Source organism: Parus major, chromosome 5 (genome assembly GCF_001522545.3).
Source record: "Parus major isolate Abel chromosome 5, Parus_major1.1, whole genome shotgun sequence".
NCBI classification, from domain to species: domain Eukaryota; kingdom Metazoa; phylum Chordata; class Aves; order Passeriformes; family Paridae; genus Parus; species Parus major.
This window is the reverse complement of record NC_031774.1, coordinates 22,856,255-22,874,352: the sequence shown is the minus strand read 5'-3', so window position 1 is coordinate 22,874,352 and position 18,098 is coordinate 22,856,255. Positions and strand designations below refer to the sequence as shown.

Below are 18,098 nucleotides of genomic sequence, written 5' to 3'. Positions count from 1 at the left end.
AAATTAAAATAAGATTCTTGTAACTGTTAATGGCATCAGTGTGATTTCTGCCTCTCAATAATGTCATATAGGAAACTTTCCACTTTTTTGTTAAAATCTAAACAAAATGACCACAATTTAGTTGTACATATGTAATAAACTCCTTTCTTCCTTATGTGTTTATGTGTCTTTAGATTTAGAGCAGAAACCATTAGAAAGAATATGTGTCCAAATAGTGATTAGTGCAGCAGGATCCTAACCCCGAGAATGGTTTATTGCTGTATAATAAATGTAAAATATTTTTTACTCTATCAAGAGAGAAGTAATTTTTGTGAAAAATGAAAGTTGCTGCAAAGGGAGTCCTGTTTTACTGCTTTGTAGTCCATCCACTCACTTAACCCATTGTCATCTTTCCATGTGTCCTGTTAGATTTTGTTCTAGTTATTATTGAAGCTTACAGGTTACTGAGGGAGAAAAAAACCCCACAATTAAATCTAAAAGAGTTTTCAAACAACTGCTTTGATTCCTTGTAACCCAATCACCATGTGATGGTGATCAGAAAGATTTTCTCAATCAGCTTCTTACTCTAAAATTGCTCACCAGATCTCTTGTGTCCATCAGGTGTCTGGTAATTACCACTGTGAGGCAGGACAGGGGGCCTTATGTGCTGTTTGAGTCACCATTTTTAATATCTATTGACTTAAACTTTATTTCCTTTTGAATATGACCTTTTATCTGGAAAACACTAAGAACACTAGTGTGATTGCATAAATCATAAGGAGCTTACCTTATTATCAGTATTTAAATCACTGCTGTTTTCTGAGGCAGTCATGGAATCATCATTGTTTCGAATTAGGTCATTTCTCTAGATAAGCAAAGAAACCACATAAAGTCAGCTAAGGCTGAGCAGAGCAGTAAAGCTGTTTCTGCAAGACAGAGAAGAGCTTGTTAGGGGGGTTGAATATGGAGGTGTGAGAAAAGCAAAGTGAGGCAGCAAGCAGAGCCAAGAAGGAAATCTACAAAAACCAAAGTAAAAAGCAGAAATGGAAAAAAAAAAAGTGTCAGAATGCAGTGAATTAAGGGAAGGATAAGTCAGCAAACTCAGATTTGCAGCTTAGCAAAGAAAGAAGTGTGACATTCCTGCAGTATTGTTGTAACTGTTTCTGAACCTGTCTGTGTCTTCTGGTACTAGTTACTCTGTATGTGTAAGTACAAAAATAAGGATTACTTCTCTCTGTAACAATGGGATAATAAATTGATGTAAATATTTTTACACTCAGAAATACATTCAGGTCTGTAACACTCATTGAATAACATCTTTTGAGGCTGTGCTACTCTTTGTTTAGAATTTCGTTAGTAAGTGTATTTTACACAACCTTCAACCAAGACTGGCTGCTTTTCCTCATATATTGAGACCTCACATCTCTGAAGTAACACTGTGTAGAGGTTGTCTGATACCAAGACATCATTTTGTCTGTACAGAAGAGTCAGTTTCTTGGCTTTTTTTTTTAAATTTGTTTCCATACTAATTCTGCATTGCAGAAAAAAAAGTTCTGAGTGCTATTAGCTGTGCTAACCTGAACAAGAATGCCGCATAATCATGAAAAAATAGGAGACTGGCGGAATTAACATTATTGGCAATATTATTTTTTCTGTATCTACACATATGGAAGTGTAATGATGCTGTAGAACGTTATGCAAAATATTTCTGTTTTGTGCTAGTTATAGCTCAAAAGCCCACATATGGTGAGGGGTGGGGATATTTTAAGATGCCCAGAAAGAAAGCTCAATTAACATTTTAAGTCTAGCTTCTAAATTCTTTCTCTGATGTTTTGTAATTGCTTTGATAAGGTAAATAGCAAGGTTCCTCTATTTTTATTATATGAAATTCAGTTTTATGCCACTAGTCTGCTAAGATGACATTTTCTTCACAAATTGTAGAATCCGTGATAAAGACTAAAAAAAGAAGCTGCCACCTCCAGAAAATGTTCATTCTATCAGGTGAAGGTGATGGGAATGACTCATAATTTATTTATTTTTCTGTGAGGTAGGAAGAGAATAAATGAGTATTGTATCCTTCTATCTGCATGTACATATGTCTACTCATATATAGTCAGCCCCTTCTTTTGGACTAAAAAAGCAGGGAACAGTTCATAAAAAGGAACAGTTCAGGATGAATCACAAAACCAGCCATGTCCCAAGCAGCTGCAATGCAAATAAAATTGAAAAGAAGATGGAAATACTTGTAAATAACCGTAAACTGAAATAATATCTGGGAAGGAAAAATAAATTTGCTGTTGTGACTTGCCTCAGACTTGTACATTACCTTGTTTACTTTTTGCCAGATGACAGTGGGTGTTGGATCTCCTGATACAGGAACATCCAATCTCAGTTTGTTCCCAGCCACCACAACAATAGTGTCAGGGGACTGGCCCAGACAGTCAAGGTGGATTTTAGGGGGTTCTATAGGAAAGGTAGAGAAAATAAGTTTTAAATATAGTTTGACTAATCTGAATGGAAAAAAAGAAAAAAAAAAAGAAAAGAATATTCACACATTAAATTAAAAATTAAAAAATATACTGCTTATTTTGCTATTGAAAATATTCTTACTTGCATATAAATAATGACTGGTGTTCTTACCTTCTCTTGGTACAAAATCTATCTTGACCTCTGAGGAAGGAAAGAAAGAAGGAGATGGGGAAGAAGAAATAGATCAGAAAACAGAATTTACATAGCATCTGCACCCACAAAGCAGTTTCAAAACTGACTGAAACCTCATAAGGCATACTAACCAGCAGATTTATACTATAAATTTAAACCCAGGCTCTTTAAACCAATGTGATAGTGGTAATGCAAAATAACAAGGAGAAGCAATGATCCTACATTGAGGTATCAGAAAAGAGATTGGCATTCTCTTGCCTGGTATAACCATGATTAATGTTCCCATTTTATCCCTGTGGAATTCCCATTACACATTCTAAGATAACTTACCCAAAAACTGAAGCTTGGCAGAAAGGTTGTAAGCAAATCCTTGTGGAATGAAGGAATAATCAGCCTCATCCTCTGGTGTTACATCCTCAATAATTAGCTTATGGATTCTGGAAACATGAGCAAATATATTCCACTCCCTTACCTTACCTCCCCAGGAGAAACGGGGCTATCTCGAGAGACAAGGTGCAGGCTATAGGATACTAACAGAAATTATTATTTCTTCTTCCCTTGTCATGACACAAATCAACAACCACCAGGACTGTAAACTGCTCTGCTTTCAGTATTAAAGCCAATCCATATCAGCACATTGTCTGTGAATGGATTTTTCGGTCTAGGTGGATTACTTGAAGACAGCAAGCAGTTTCCTTGCTCTGGTCCAGTCCTTTACCACTACAAGGGCAGTTGTAACACTGCTGACTGGTTTCATTTGATCCGATTGTGCAACAGTAACTCTGACTAAACAAAGTAAAAAGTAATTCTCCATCCCTGTATTATTTTAATTTCAAAACAGAATACAGAAAACAGTACCAGGAAAGACTTTGCCTAGTATTTAATGCTGAATCTTCTTGGTTTCTTATTTCCATTAGTAGCTAGACTGCTAGGAAACTTGAGCACAGAATTACACAACTGTGTATGTTTTTTATAAACACACTAATTTTTCTGTAGGATTTACTCACATGTACAATATAAATACTACTGTTAGTTTAAAGTTATCAACACTGTGTTTTCTACACTGTTTGACACCACATAATCCTAATGAAAACTAAGATTTACTTTTGCTGATACACCACTGAAGTCATACATATAAAAAGCACCAATTCAGAAAGACCACACACATACTGAACCAAGTCTGTCACTAAATGTTGGTTGCATATGAAAAGCTTTCAAAATTTTTACCTTTCAGCTGGAGCCAGGACAAAGTCTTGCTTTATATTCTTATCCCCTGAGATAACAATTCTTAAGGATTGCACTCCAATACCCAAGCCTGTACCTGCTTTCTGAAACAAGACTGACCTGCCAATATGGGAGATCTTTATCCTTTCATCTGGAATCACCTCCTTTCCGTTTTTCAGCCAGATTCCTTTCACGTTTTCATCAGAAACTTCACACTTGAAGACTGCCTGGTCACGTGCCTTCACTGTCAGGTCTGCAATGCTCTGATAAACTTCCAGCTTTTTCTCTGATATTGTGAGAATAATTGATACACACATCAGAAATCAGAATAGCTCTGTAAGTGGAGTGGATTCACTGAGTAGAAAAGGTGAGGGCTGAGCAAGCTGTCTATGGAAGGAGGAAATCTGGAGGGAAATCCACAGCATGCAGGGCTTTAACAGGGCTGATAGCTAAGCCCCTGTTGTTATCAGGGTATCTGTAATATCCGGCCCACAGATGACTTCTCCTTGAAGCCTTTATTATCCAGCCCTATGTCCCTTATTGCACCTTCTTTTTCCCCATCAGGAGGATTATGCTACCACTCTGCACCATCTGGAGAAGGTTACCTTCAGCCTGTTCTCATTTTTCAGCCTCTCTAGTTCTGGGATATTCCCTGTGCCTACCTTGCACTATCAGTTCAGCCACTGATACCCCACCGTTGGTCTTCACAGTGTAGTGCCCACTATCCTCCTTGGTTGACTCATTAATAATGAGATACTGTTTTTTTCCATCTTTCTTGAATCGGTATTTAAAGGTTTCTTCTCGTGTCAGTTCAATTCCATCCTTTTCCCTGAAATACCAGATAGTGTTGAGTCATTTTTGCTGTGGTTGAAAGAGGGGAGTAAGGGTCAGCTCAATGTTACTAGGGATTGGAAGACACAAGGTGAATCCAATCATTGTGGCATTTAAAGTTAGAAAAAAGGGATTTTTGCACAAATGTTAGTGGAACCAGAATGCCTTTATCTTGACCATTAATTTTCCCTACGAATTTGACTTTTGGTTCAAGAGAATTCGCCACAAGTAATTACTTGATCTTTTTCTATTTATATGCTATAGATAAACATGAAAGTATGTTAAGTGCTGTAGAAGATAAAGGGTTGAAAACACACTTCACCAGCAGGGAATTTACTGTCTTTAAAAGGGCCATAAAATTAAATGAGGCTTGACGGGATATTACTTAAAAGTCTTAATTTTCCTGATGTAAAATATAATTGTTATTAATCCATGCTTTGTGGGCATCAGCAAAAGGAGAAAATTTTAGGATGGAGTCAAATGAATGTGTATTTTGGATTTTGTAGCTCTTTCCATTCAAGGATGCCACAGTATACTTAAGACTTTACTAAATTAAGCTACACCATCCAGCCCAGGAGGAAATTTAATTATTGTAATTTCCAGTCGTCATAAAGGGAAATGCACAGGGAGGACTCACGCTGTTTAATCAAGGTCATAGGAAAATATATAAGGTGTTTTAAGGGTTTGCTGTTCCTAATCCTAAATAACATAAACAGGCTACAAGAAAATACTTGTAATTTCTTCAATATACCAATTTTGTAGTATTAGATTTTTCATAATTACTTGAATAAATTTCTATTATGTTACTTGAATACTGTTGCAGTTTATAAATGAAAAAGGTTTTCTCTTTGATAGTTAGTCACATGGAAAAACAAATGGAAAATATGTGTGATTTTAGTAGAGTAAAAATATTCTTTCTACTTTTTTGTCATTTCCATTATTTCTAACTTATTTGTGACCAGTGACTCAATGACTATTTGGCTTAACAAATGAATTTACAGAATAGCAAATTGAAATGCTACTTGGGACTCATTAAAATACTAGATATATATATATAGATGTATGCAAGAAAACCTTTTACCTCTGTCAGAGTCTGCTGAAGTAATTCACAAGGTAAGAGCTTTAAGCAGAGACAAAGATCCTACAACTTGTGACTTAGAAGTTCCTGATGCAACTGCATTTCAGGATACCTAGAGGTTACTCCCTCAGAATTGTTTGTTACAACAAGGCTCACTGGAGCTTAGAGTTGGTTTAGGGAAGGACTGGCCTCCCTTCCAGGTCACAGAACAGCTCTAGTAAGGGAGGAAACAGAGGATGCCTTTAACAACCACTTGAAACACAGCGCTTAGTGTGCCAGGATAATGTTTCCTTTTCTTTCCTCCTCATTCCTCTTCAGACAAGAGTCTGAGACAACATGTAAGATGATCTCCTAAGGCTGGTGTTTTGATCCATGCAAATTAGTTCTGGAACAAGTGCTACAATGCAATACAGAAACCTTTGCTGAATTGCTGAGAATGGACTGTAATCCCAAAGTTCAGCATGCTGCTTTCACTAAATGTAAGGCCAAGCACATACACTGTGGCTGGACTTTTGGAGCTGAACTTTAAAATTTATTTTTCCATGGTCTATTTTGATACATGGCTCATGAAAAGTATCTGAAAGTACTATACACCTACTGGTAAGAGAGAGTTCTCTTGAAATTTTGACTAAATAATGAAAGTACTCTTTTTGTAATGATTAGTGTCTTAAATCCCTAGGAAAGGAATACTATCTTTAACTTGTGTTTGTTTTACTGAGTAGCACATTGCTGATCCTGTGGATGAGTTGAGAGTTTGCAGAGGGGTATAGTGAAAAATAGAGACTGTAAACATCGAAAAATAACTCCCAGATATCATTTGGCTTAAAATAATACACTGCTGCTGTGAAAAGCAGAAAACGTCTTTAAGGTAATATTACAGGCCTTTCTTTGGCAACTGGAACTACAAAGTAGGAGAATCTGCTGATATTAAAGCATAAGTGAAGCATTGTAAAGAATCAGAAGTGTTGGTTTACAGAACACCATAGGTCATTGGTCCAGCCTCACATTTGAAGCAGAACTAGGGCAGTAATAGGTGGGTCAGTTGTGGCTTAGTCTTTACAAGTCCTGAACATCTGCAAGATCAAATATCTGTTCTCAACTTTACCACTCAATGCCTCTTTGTCTGGAAATGCTTTCCTATTTTCTATTTGGATTCTAAGGAATAATTGGTTAATGTCTTCTGACATGTCATTTACGTAGGTACTATGTGATAATTGGGACACAGATTTATTGCTATAAATATGTTTTATCATGGTTTGTTTTGATTTGGAGCTGGTAAGATAGTACATCCAGTGTTCAGAGATGGAAAAATTAGATCAAAACTATGTATTTTATTACGTCGTTTTCTTCGAGAATTATTTCCAAGATCATCTGAGGTTTAGAAAAAAGCCTGTACTGCAAGAGTTGAAATAATGTGAAAACTTTCTTGGTGATCAAATGAACATTCTTTTCTGACTGCTCTGAAGAGACCCATATAATGAATTCTCTGAGCCTTATTCTGATGGCCATGCCTCACCCTTATGTCTGTCTTATGCAAGTCACATAAATGCCTTTCTTCATGTGTGGTTTTATGTCCTGGGTTTGAAGAGTCTAAGAGCTATAACAGGTGCTCTGAGTTAGGGCCTGTTACTTGGCTTAAACTGCTGAGCATTTCCCTAATGAGCTGTAAAACTGGAACTCTTTCTCCACACTGTGTTTCAAGTTTTCCCTGGACACTTCTCTTCGCTGTCCAAAATGTTCCCCTTCGTTGCCAGAGAGCGTTGACAGAGTCTCACATAACAAAACCAGTAAAATACAGTGTGAATGCCTAACTGCTCAGTTTTCCATTGCCATGATTTGATGAGTTTCTCTGACCACTTGCTGCATTTCAGACTGAGACAGCTGCTGGTTTGCCCTTGTCACATCAAATGCCCATCCCACAGATAACAGCTCTGCAAGATGTATGGGAGTTGTTCAAAGGCACGGGATCAAAGTGTGGCAGCTGCACTGTGTTCTGAGAGGGACAGATCTGGTTGTCCCCGTCTCTTGTGACCAGGCATCTGCAGGCAGTTCCTGAACAATAGAATGCGTGTCCCTGTGCTTGTGGCTTTAATAGTGTAATGCACACCCTGTACTAGCTCTTGGACTCCATTTAAATTCTCAGTTCCTTCCTTTGGGACAGCAGATCATTAGCTGGCACTTTCCAGGAATGTAATGGGCATTGTGGGAATGCTTGATAACCATGTGCCTGAAGCTGTTAACAAGCACAAGGGAATTTCATCTGGTAGAGAAATGAAGTGAGAATAGTGCGCGTGAGACACGGCATACGAGCCCTGCTTGTCACTCCTGCCCAAGCAGCATGCACCTTCCAGCTTCTGCTCAGCTGGAATGGCCAAGAAAACAGAATCCGTGGTCTACATGCTTGTCATCTTAATCCGTCTCACTGCATAAGCATAATGACCAGATTTGCAGGATTGCCACAGCAGATGTGTTCCCTCTGTGTCTCAAGAGATACTAACTTTTCACCTAAGAAAATATACTTTAGAAATCCAAACACATCCCTGCAGTTGAGAAGATCAGAAGATTTCAAAAAGTACAGCAAACTCATCACAATACAAGTCTGATTAGTCTAGGCAATGCTTAGACATTACTGAAGTCTGAACACTGAGCAAGAAATTCTAGAGACACCATAAAATATCTATAATTAATCTATGTTTTTGTGTCATATTTTTGCTTCTCAGCTCCTCCTCAGTGTTTGTCATATAGGAGGAGGGACAATCTTTTCATGAAAACAATTACATAGGATGCATTCTCCCTTATTATTATTGTTATTCCACACCTCCTGGTATGTTCCATGGAGAAAGATGGTTTCATGTCGGTTTGGTTTGCTTTGGTTTTCTTCTTCTATTCCCTTACCATTTCACAGTAGCTCCTTCCTCAGACACTTCACACTCAAACTCCACTCTCTCTCCAACCATCACCATCTGGTCCTCCAGTGGGTGAGTTATCAGGACTGGAGGTTCTGGAAATAAGGAGAATTTTATTAAAACAGTATTTTGAAAGGGTGGAGACCAGAGGTAGAATCCATCACTCTCTACTCCACAAGAAAAGTCCCTGGACAAATAAATGGTGATGATCTCTGTCTTACAACTTAAAATTTACTATGCCAGATAACCTTATGAGAATTTTAAAATGAAATTTTTCATGAATTGGAATAAAAATATAGGATTAAACAGTTTTCATATATATTCTAAATTTCTAAACAGGAGGCATTACTTTTTTGTATTATTTGATCTGCTTGTACAGCTTGGAACACGTGTTTATCTTGAGTGGAATCAAATTTTTAAAGTAATTTTCTAGCCCCATTGTTGAGATGTAAATAACTTTCCAAATGAGAATTAATGATACTATCACTGTGCTGCTTTCCTTGTTAGTGTTGGGCAAAATTTTCCTCAATTTAACTGTAAGAAAAATACCTACTTCAATAGATCTCAGAATTTGTTAATATGTTCAAGAGTATCCTTTCACATAAGATAAATCCGAGAGTAGAGAAGAAGACAGTAATCAATGATTAATGTTAGGGGAGATCTCTTTCCTTTTGCTACCATTGCTCACCTTTTACAAATAATTCTGTGAAGCTCTTCTCATCCCCTACCACACATTCATATGCTGCATCATCAGCCAGAGAGCAGTGGTTTATGGTCAGTATTCTCTTATTCCCAACAGCCTCAAAAATATATCTGAAAAGATAATCTAAATGTAATTATCTGGGAAAAAAACCTTTATGGACCCAGTCACTGTCTTCTCCTGCCTGGAAGAGAGAAAGATTCCTACTCTTTTTTCTGACATCAGTGGCAAGATTTGTAAGGACTCAAGCCCAACAGGCCTGTCCTGGTGCAGTGAAGAGAAGCAGTGTTTGAAAAACTAGCATAGGAAATTATGGGGAATCTTCCTCCAAGGGTGACATGTACAAACTCCTGTGAAAGGTGTTGGATGTTGTTCTAAGATCTAGTATGACTACCAATAAAAATGGCTTCAACAAAAAATCACTGGAAATTGGTTTTGCAAACAAGTTATGCTGAAGTATATCCCAGGTCAGGAGAAAGTACCCTGGACATATGTCGCTAAAGGACACGAAATGATTCACACGGATGCTTCTCAGTGTTAGAACAGGAAAGAACCCCCTTTATTCTCTGACTCCAGTATTTATAGATTCTTGACCATGAGTAGGGATTGGATAATTATGTTACCACCTCCCCAAGCACACTGGTCATGTGAAAGGTCATTTCTTAGAAGGAATGTGATAAACAACCTATGTTTATAGAACTTTCATGGGAAAGTAACTAAAATTATGAAAACATTATCAGAAGGCTTTAGTTTTCAGGGCGACAGATATACACATAAAGACCAGACTATAATCTCAGGACTTACTTGCTAAATTGGTGGATGGAAGCATCCAGTCCCACATGTAGATATATAGAGAAGAGGGAAGAAAAAAGAAAAGGTTATGACAACAGCAAACTGACCACAACACTACTGAGATTCTTTCTCAGCTCCTATTTCTCTTTGTTTATTCCTTTCTTTCAAAGAAAATCTAGATTTTTCACTTTGTCCAAGCTGTAGCTCATTCCTTTTTGTATTTCTTGTATTTCTAGTTTACCTGCCGCTCACTTGGATCTCCTGTCCATTCTTCAGCCATTTCACATCAGCATCTGGATTGGCAACTTCAACCATTAATTTAATCTTTTGCCCCTTGTCTACTTGGTAAGCTGGATCCAGTTTCTTGAGGAATGCTATGATGAAGAATGATTAAAAAAAAAAAAACCCTTATTATTTTTATACTTGTTTTTTTCATTCTGGGTCATGAAACAAATCTTTATTCCCTTTCATGTTGTTTGCCATCATCTTAAATGTTCCTCAATTTCTGCATCCCTATTTGAACTTTTACCCTTTCTGTTTATTCTTCATCCTGTGCCATTTTTCCTTAACATAGGATGACAAGCATGTGCTGCAAACCAAAATAAGCAAAGTAGAATATTCTAAATAAGATGTGAATATGTACTTCAACACATCCTAAATAGTGTTACATCTGCCCATGTAGGAAAATTATACTTGGTCTTCTCAGTACTGATGAATGGCTGTTTGCTTTCTCTGTTTCAGACTTTTTAAAAAGTCAGTTCCCATTAGACAATTAATACTTCACAGGATTAGAAAGGCTCAAGAATTCAAAATGTATCATACCAATGAGAATTAAATTCTTTAAATATATCACTGTTTCCTGACATACTGACTAACTGGGGTGAAGGGCAAGTAGGGGGTGTTGTTTTATGTTCAGGGAAATATAAGGGGCCAAGCTTGTGGAACTGGTAAAGTGAGTGTGTCCAGAATATCCAGAGTTTGAGAGCAAGGAATGTTAGAGTTTGGGTATAGCTGTAATCTCTGATAATCAGTATTTCATATGTAAAGGCTGGGTAATAATTGGAACAGGAAATTACTATTTCTCATGGTCTTGTATCTCGCTGCTGTAAAGAAGATATGAACACTATATTTAGAAGAAATGCATCTCACCAACCTGTGCTTTTTTTCTCTTCCTTCTTTATGCGTTTGAGGCGTTTCAGCATCCCACGCAAGTCTGTGATACCATACTGGAAAGCAATTTTCTCGTATTCCGTAGGAGGAGCTTTCCTCAGGATATCCCAGACATCAACATCAGATTGTGATTCAGATTTTCCTTCACCTCTGCAGAAAGGGATTAGAGTCTCTGAGTGCTACTATTAAGAGTATTTAAACAAAATCTATAGGGTTGGCAGCTACATATTGATGTAGCTGGCCTTGATGAAGCCGTTTCTTAAAAAATAATCAACAATAAGTAACTTTTTACTATATTATTATGTAATATAACGAAATAAAACTTGTCACAGTTTTAATTTTATTTATATATATAGTGATTACAATTGAATTCTGTCCTGCAGGTTTTTTCTTCCTAACAACCAAAACTAATAAATTTTAACTTCCTTTAATGATGGGTAACAGAAACATAAAGAAACTTATTTTCTTGTCGTGGTCAATGCTCAAAACACAGAACATGGCAAAGCAAGGAACTGAATTCATGTGCTGGCAGCAACTTTAGAAAAAAGGCACTTGGTTTATGTAAATAAGAGATATATCCTTTTCTGCTCAGGACATTTTCTATCTTCTCTTAAAAGAATAATTCACAAATTATTAAGACTTTTACCATCTGTTGTGAAGAACATTGATGTCTATAATAATCTATAAAACATAAAGAGGCTGGTGAGTAGTGGCAAACAAGACAGTATTTACAATGTACTAGTTATTTTATATTTTAAACAAAGAACTAGTGATTATGGAAGAATTAATGTTTGGTTTAGTAAAACTAAGGGAAAATTTGTCTGTCTGGCTTTGGGAAAGGCATTCTTTTTTATCTGCCATCACGTATTTTGTTTGAAAAATCATAAATAGAAAAAGAAATTGGCATAACCTTACCGGTTTGAAGGGCGCAGGAAGCTGCTGTACTCCAGAACAATGCAGAGAACCATTTGGAAAAATGTGCAGCATCCCAATGGGAAAGAAGAAGGGCATCATGTGTTAGTACAAAAGAGCCATGAATGTCATCTTCACCCTTAGCAGAACATGCCTGTGCTTCAGTAGCAGGGAGATGAAGGAACTCATGCATATGTTCTGAAATGGGCTCAAGGGGAATGCTGGTCCATATTGAAATCAAACTCACTCCCACACTTTGTACAGATCCACTGTGGGATTTATATAAGTGTGAGCACTTCTTTTTATTCCTACTTATGACTGATTGCCTTCCAGGGAAACAAATAACTCTACTTTGCCCTGTTATTAGGGTGTTTTTGCCTGTCCTAGTTTGCATTTTGGTAAATAGAGAAATTGTGGAAGAAGTAACGTTTTAAGAAATAACCTTTTACTAAAAAATTTGTAGGAGAAAGAACTTCCTGTGGCTGTTGTTTCTGATTTTCACCAGGACCAAGCAGACTCCAGTGCAGCAGAACACACTCTTATAATGAAGTCATGCTCAGTGGTAAACCCCAGCAAGAAGACAACAGGTGATGCAGAGAAAAGTGGAATGTTATTGGGTATATTTCCATTTTTTGCAGGAAAATAACAGTCCAATTAGTCTGTGGGAAATACTACTACTACTTAACAGTACTACTGCAGTCAGTCCAGACAGCAGATATAACCATTTCTGGTACTCCTTTCATTGCCAAAAAAGGCTTGCTTGTAATGGGAGCGCTGTTTTTATTAAAGTTCTGCATCTAAGCTTGGAATTTCCAGCACCTTGTAGCTCTTGAACAGAAAGGAAGCAAAAGCAGAGGATTTCAGCTCAGTGGGACTGAGCTGAAATATGGTATGCAATATCTCATATCTTCCAAGTGGCTTAGCACTCATTAAGCCCAAAGCCCTCTCTAGCACTCACTGAACTGATAGGAGGAGCTGAATTTTGGAGTGCCTACAGTAAGAGCAGTGTACTGGGTGTTTGCTTTGCCATAACACTGCATCTCAACATCACACACAAATTTTATCAGGGCTCTTCTTCTAAATACCTATCGTTTAGTTTGAGGCTGATGCAAACAGTTTTCAGTTTTGCTTAGCAGGAGACAGGAAAACAGAACAGATTTGCCACATAGATCAAGATTTTTTTTGACATAAGTAGTTCTGGGGCTTGTTGACCTGATCATATCAAGGAGTGACTTTCAAATATTTCTAAATACATGTATATTAAAATAGATACATAAATACTAAGTGCTATATAAATCTAAGAGCATATAATACTTTTAATATGTATTTAATTCTTTGTACGAGTACAATCAAACTTCTGTGGAGAAGCCATATCTTAAAAAAATAAAATCATAGGAAATAAGTAAGACTTAAGAGATTCAGATATTATCATCTTCCTTAAGACATTATATAAATATTGGCAGTTTCTCTATCTGCCTACTTATAGGCTTGTCTGTATTTACACACTCTATATCTGAAAATTTATAGGTAGGACTATTCATGGAGATTTCAAAAAATATTTTGTGTGAGTTACTTTTAAGTATATAATGAAAAAAATCTTCCCATTTCAAAGGAGTTCCAAAAGACTCAAATATCTCTCACTATTGAGCAGACTTCCCTAGTTTTTCTTTTAGCTCTTCCATTACTCAGTGTCATCCCATTGTTCTATCTTGCAATACCGTTCTGGTGTATGCAATATAAGAAATTTGGACATAAGAAAGGATATAGTCTCTTCCTTGGAAATGCTAATTTATTTTTTTTTAATTGAAAGAAAAGGCTTTTGAGTTTCATGCAAAATGGGACTAAAGGCTAGAGGTTGTAATTTCTGTTTAACTAAGTTCTGAAAATGAAAAGATAAAAATGTGTCTGCCCTTGAGCAAAGTTTTCCCTATCCCAGTACTCCTTTTCACTATTTTGCATTTGTTAAAACATTCTCTTTGATCCCAGAAAGACACAGAGTTTGCACAGAGAAGCTGTACTCCTCCACTACCAACAGGAGCTGAGCAGTGCATGAAAAGCAATAGAGCACTTGGACTCATGAGACTTCTCCCACTCCTCTGTTCTTCTCCCTGATGCTGGGGATCCTTATTCACAGAGATCACCTCATAGGTTAGCTATGCACTTGGGGGCATCAAGATGCAGCTCAGTGAACCTGCTGTAAATGGAATATGCAGCTGATATGTTTTAAACATATGTGGAGGGGTTAAAAATAGTTTTGTACATCCCAGAAATGGTTCCTTCCTATCCAGTTACTGTCAACTGATTGGACTCTGTCAGCTGTCACCTCCTTCAAGGTCTCTGCTCTCTATCCCATTTAATAGTCCTGTGACAGCTGTTCCCTTCCTCTTCCCAATGACCTCTCCTTGGCCCATGACATCTGTATGTCAACACCAGTTAATTAAATTACAGTGATAGGAGATACAGTGTTAAATGAAGCTCTTTATTATAGTGAAGCTATTTATTATAGAATGATCATTACCTGTGGATCGAGGGACACTTGTAAAATGGTGTAATGGAGCAGAAATGGTAAAAGAATAATTCTCAATTCTGTTTGAATCTGCATAGTTCTTGAGAGTTCCCCAGCATGAGATCCCTTTTCCTGTTCTATTTTAATGAAGAATTATTTCATTCCATTATGAGATTTTATACCTATCTGTTCTCATTAATATAAGTGGTTCAACCTGAGGTGTGCAAAGCCTGAAGAGTCCACAAATGACTTCTGAACTGGCTGTGAAAAACAACTAGGGCAATGAATTTACGTTCTTAAATTCACTAGGCAGAGATTTGTAAGTCAAGAAATGCGAGAAACACTGTTAAAATGCAGTGAAATTTATAAGCATCTTTTAATAGATTACATTTCTAGCCTAACAAATAATGAATAGTTAAGTCAATAAATTTAACATTTCTGTAAATACTGAAGATTTCTACTGTTTTTTTGAGTTTGATCATTGCTCAAAGCTAATTATGAGAGCAAAAGGGAAAGGCACAAAGAGAGGGGCTCATAGAACTCAGCACCTCATTCCAGCTGGAGACTCTGTATGAAATTATTCAAATATTTTCATGCTGGTTCTCATTTATTTAAAATTTTATAAAGAAGATAAGCAATTGCTTTATGCCTTACATTTTCCATGGAAACTAGAGCCTGTTTACAACAATTTGGGTTCATGCTGAAACAAGAAACTCGGATATCAATGTCAGCTATAGAAATTGATAGGTGTATCTGTATAGAATATATATTTAAGTGTATCAATAGATAAGTGTATCAGCTATAGAATATAGATAGGTGTCTTTTCTGTCTCATCTGTCTGTCCCCCTGAAGTGTTCTGCTTTTGGTGTTGCTGCAGAGCCAGGAATCATCTATAGACAGATGCCCTGCACTGAGTGTAACACAGGGGTTTGTGCAGAACGTGGCCGTGTTTGCCCCACTGAAGTTTGGGTGAGTTAACCTGAAGCTATTATGGCTTTATTGGCTTCTGTAGAAGGTTACCCCATATGTCTGCATGATCCTGGACTCTTTGTGAGGATAAAACACTTTTTATAAATAGTGATTTACCTACCTGGGCAGACACTGAACACAGATTCACAAAAACACTCATCTAAGAAGTTGATTGTGAAAGCTTAAACTAATAAAGTTTAGATTTGCAAAACAGGAAGCTAAGTGACAGGTTTTTATAGGAGTTTCAGATGCTGGAAAGACAGTGAGTGGCCAGGGTCAGTGAACAGAAAGAAGCAAGCAAAACTTCATCACCTATTTGATAGGCAACAATATTATGAAATTGTGCAATTATATTTTGCAGATTTTTCTGATTCTAAATACTATGACAACAGGAATACAAAGCAGCAGGTTATTGATAAAATCTGGAAATTCAAGGAAATTTTAGAACTGGTTATATGGAAGAAAGTGATGGTAAAAGCCAAAGGACATTCAGAGAAATACACTGATTGTTTCAAATTGTCTTTAACCTTAAAACTGTTTAAAAGAATTTCTGGCTCAGAAATTAGCAGCCAATAATTTTCTTCCACGACATGCAATTTTTGTCATGTTCTACATGTAAAGAAGACAAAGATGCATGCATTATTTCAAACCAAATGGTTCTTATATTCCGTCATGCATTTATGATACAGTTAAATAGAAAGCTTACTCTCTGTTGGCAACAGTGGAATCCAAAGCATTCAGATTAAGAGTTTGGTAAAAAGAGAAGGGCATAAGAAAACAGGTTATGAGAATAGATACATCAAGGAGAGATAAGAATTAGAAAAGAAATTACAGCAAAAACGTGAAAGTAAAAGTAACAGAAAGAAATAACAATTGGAAGAGTAAAATATATTTGTCATATTTAGAATATCTATATAATATATAATATATAGTTGAACAGTGTAATAATATCTAATAAAAAAAGCTTGTCCTCCCATCTCTCTGGTTCTTAGTAAGACAGCATTATAAATAGATATTTTAATTCCACATGGAAAGGGCTCCTGGAAGCATGTAATTACCTCAGTCCAGGCCCTTTTTGTCTTTTTTTCTTTTCTTTTCTTTTTTTTTTTTCTCCAGTATAAGCCTATTAGAAATGCAGCAAATGTTGTGCATTTCAAGAAGTAGCCACAATTACCTGTCATGATTTTTCCATTTAGAGCTGCTTTAGGAAAGTGAGAAGGACTCTGAGTTTATGAAACTTTCACTTACTCCAGTTCTGGTATTTCAGAGCTGTTCAACAGAAGCCTTTTTTCTCTAAATCTATGGATTTTTACTCACCTTTTTTTCAGTAGGGAGCTGAAATTAAACTCTGCCCCATCATCATGTCCCTCGGTACTGTATAGTGATAGAAAGCCATAATTAGTTTCAGAAGGAAGTGGGAATAGCTTGTGAGAATGTAACATTATATAGATGACATATTTTTGTAGGGGAGCAGTAGATGAGTTTATAATGAATTAGAATGTGCATTGTCACAGAAGGTGACTTAATTAGGCTCTGTGTTCATATTCATTTGCATATAGGTTTAAAAAATACATGTAACAAAATGTGCTGATTGTGCATGAAGTTGTACAGGGTATTAATTTGGTCATCATATTGATTTGGAATGTATTTATTATCCTAGAGGTGTTGCAGGAGCTTCCCTCTTTATTCTGTCTTTCAGGAGTGTAGATATTGTTTGCAGTTGGGGCAGTATTTAATCAAGAGTTCTGTGGAATGCCTCACAATCTAAAATTACCATTTTCCCCCTAGTATTATCCCAGCTGTAATTGTTTCTTGAGGGTCTTTGTGACACCAGAATTCATTACACTGAAAAAAAAGTGTCACATCATTGGTGCTTGGGAGAGTTGAAGGAAGAATTCTGTGATTTGGTTTTCAGCCTGAGATGAGGTTCAGTATGCATTTGTTCAACAAGCATCATGACAAGCAATGCTGTGATGAGTTGGTCTGTGAAAAGAAGAAGCACCAGGCAGGAGTTTTTTGATGTGCAGTTCTGCCTATTACATATGGTGAGCTCAGATGGGATGCACAATGTTATTTTTGGTGTTCTGAATCCAGTGGGTTTTAGCTGTGCTTCTAAACATTTGTAATACTGACCTACTCTGAAAACAGCATAAAGTCTCTACAACCACTTCTTTAGATTTAATTCCTTAAAAAAGGTCATCTTTGCATTCAGACAGGATTTAGGACACCCAAATATATTTTCTTCATCTCAGCAAGTCTACTATCATCAATGGTGAGCTTTAACATCTCTGTTGTCTTGAGTGCAAGAATTGGGTGATTCCATTTCACAGCATTCATATTCTTCCAGAAGCAGCATCTTACATTTAATTA

The 18,098-nt window shown here is 36.7% G+C and overlaps 1 protein-coding gene across 4 annotated transcripts in view; it reads right to left on the bottom strand.

The window, feature by feature from the left end:
* The window catches only part of MYBPC3 (myosin binding protein C3), a 62,627-nt gene that overhangs the window by 27,563 nt on the left and 16,966 nt on the right, over positions 1 to 18,098 (bottom strand). For 2 of the 4 annotated variants that reach the window (XM_019006951.1, XM_015630614.2), the window contains 14 exons: positions 17,046 to 17,102; positions 16,435 to 16,437; positions 12,257 to 12,280; positions 11,325 to 11,491; positions 10,413 to 10,545; positions 10,184 to 10,186; positions 9,368 to 9,492; positions 8,669 to 8,774; positions 4,527 to 4,693; positions 3,985 to 4,150; positions 2,971 to 3,077; positions 2,620 to 2,649; positions 2,306 to 2,442; positions 767 to 844 (listed from right to left, as the gene is read on the bottom strand). In XM_019006951.1, the coding sequence (XP_018862496.1) occupies positions 767 to 844; positions 2,306 to 2,442; positions 2,620 to 2,649; positions 2,971 to 3,077; positions 3,985 to 4,150; positions 4,527 to 4,693; positions 8,669 to 8,774; positions 9,368 to 9,492; positions 10,184 to 10,186; positions 10,413 to 10,545; positions 11,325 to 11,491; positions 12,257 to 12,280; positions 16,435 to 16,437; positions 17,046 to 17,102 (1,303 nt within the window). The remainder of the gene's footprint in view (positions 1 to 766; positions 845 to 2,305; positions 2,443 to 2,619; positions 2,650 to 2,970; positions 3,078 to 3,984; positions 4,151 to 4,526; positions 4,694 to 8,668; positions 8,775 to 9,367; positions 9,493 to 10,183; positions 10,187 to 10,412; positions 10,546 to 11,324; positions 11,492 to 12,256; positions 12,281 to 16,434; positions 16,438 to 17,045; positions 17,103 to 18,098) is intronic. The other 2 variants (XM_019006952.1, XM_019006953.1) reach the window with 1 other exon arrangement.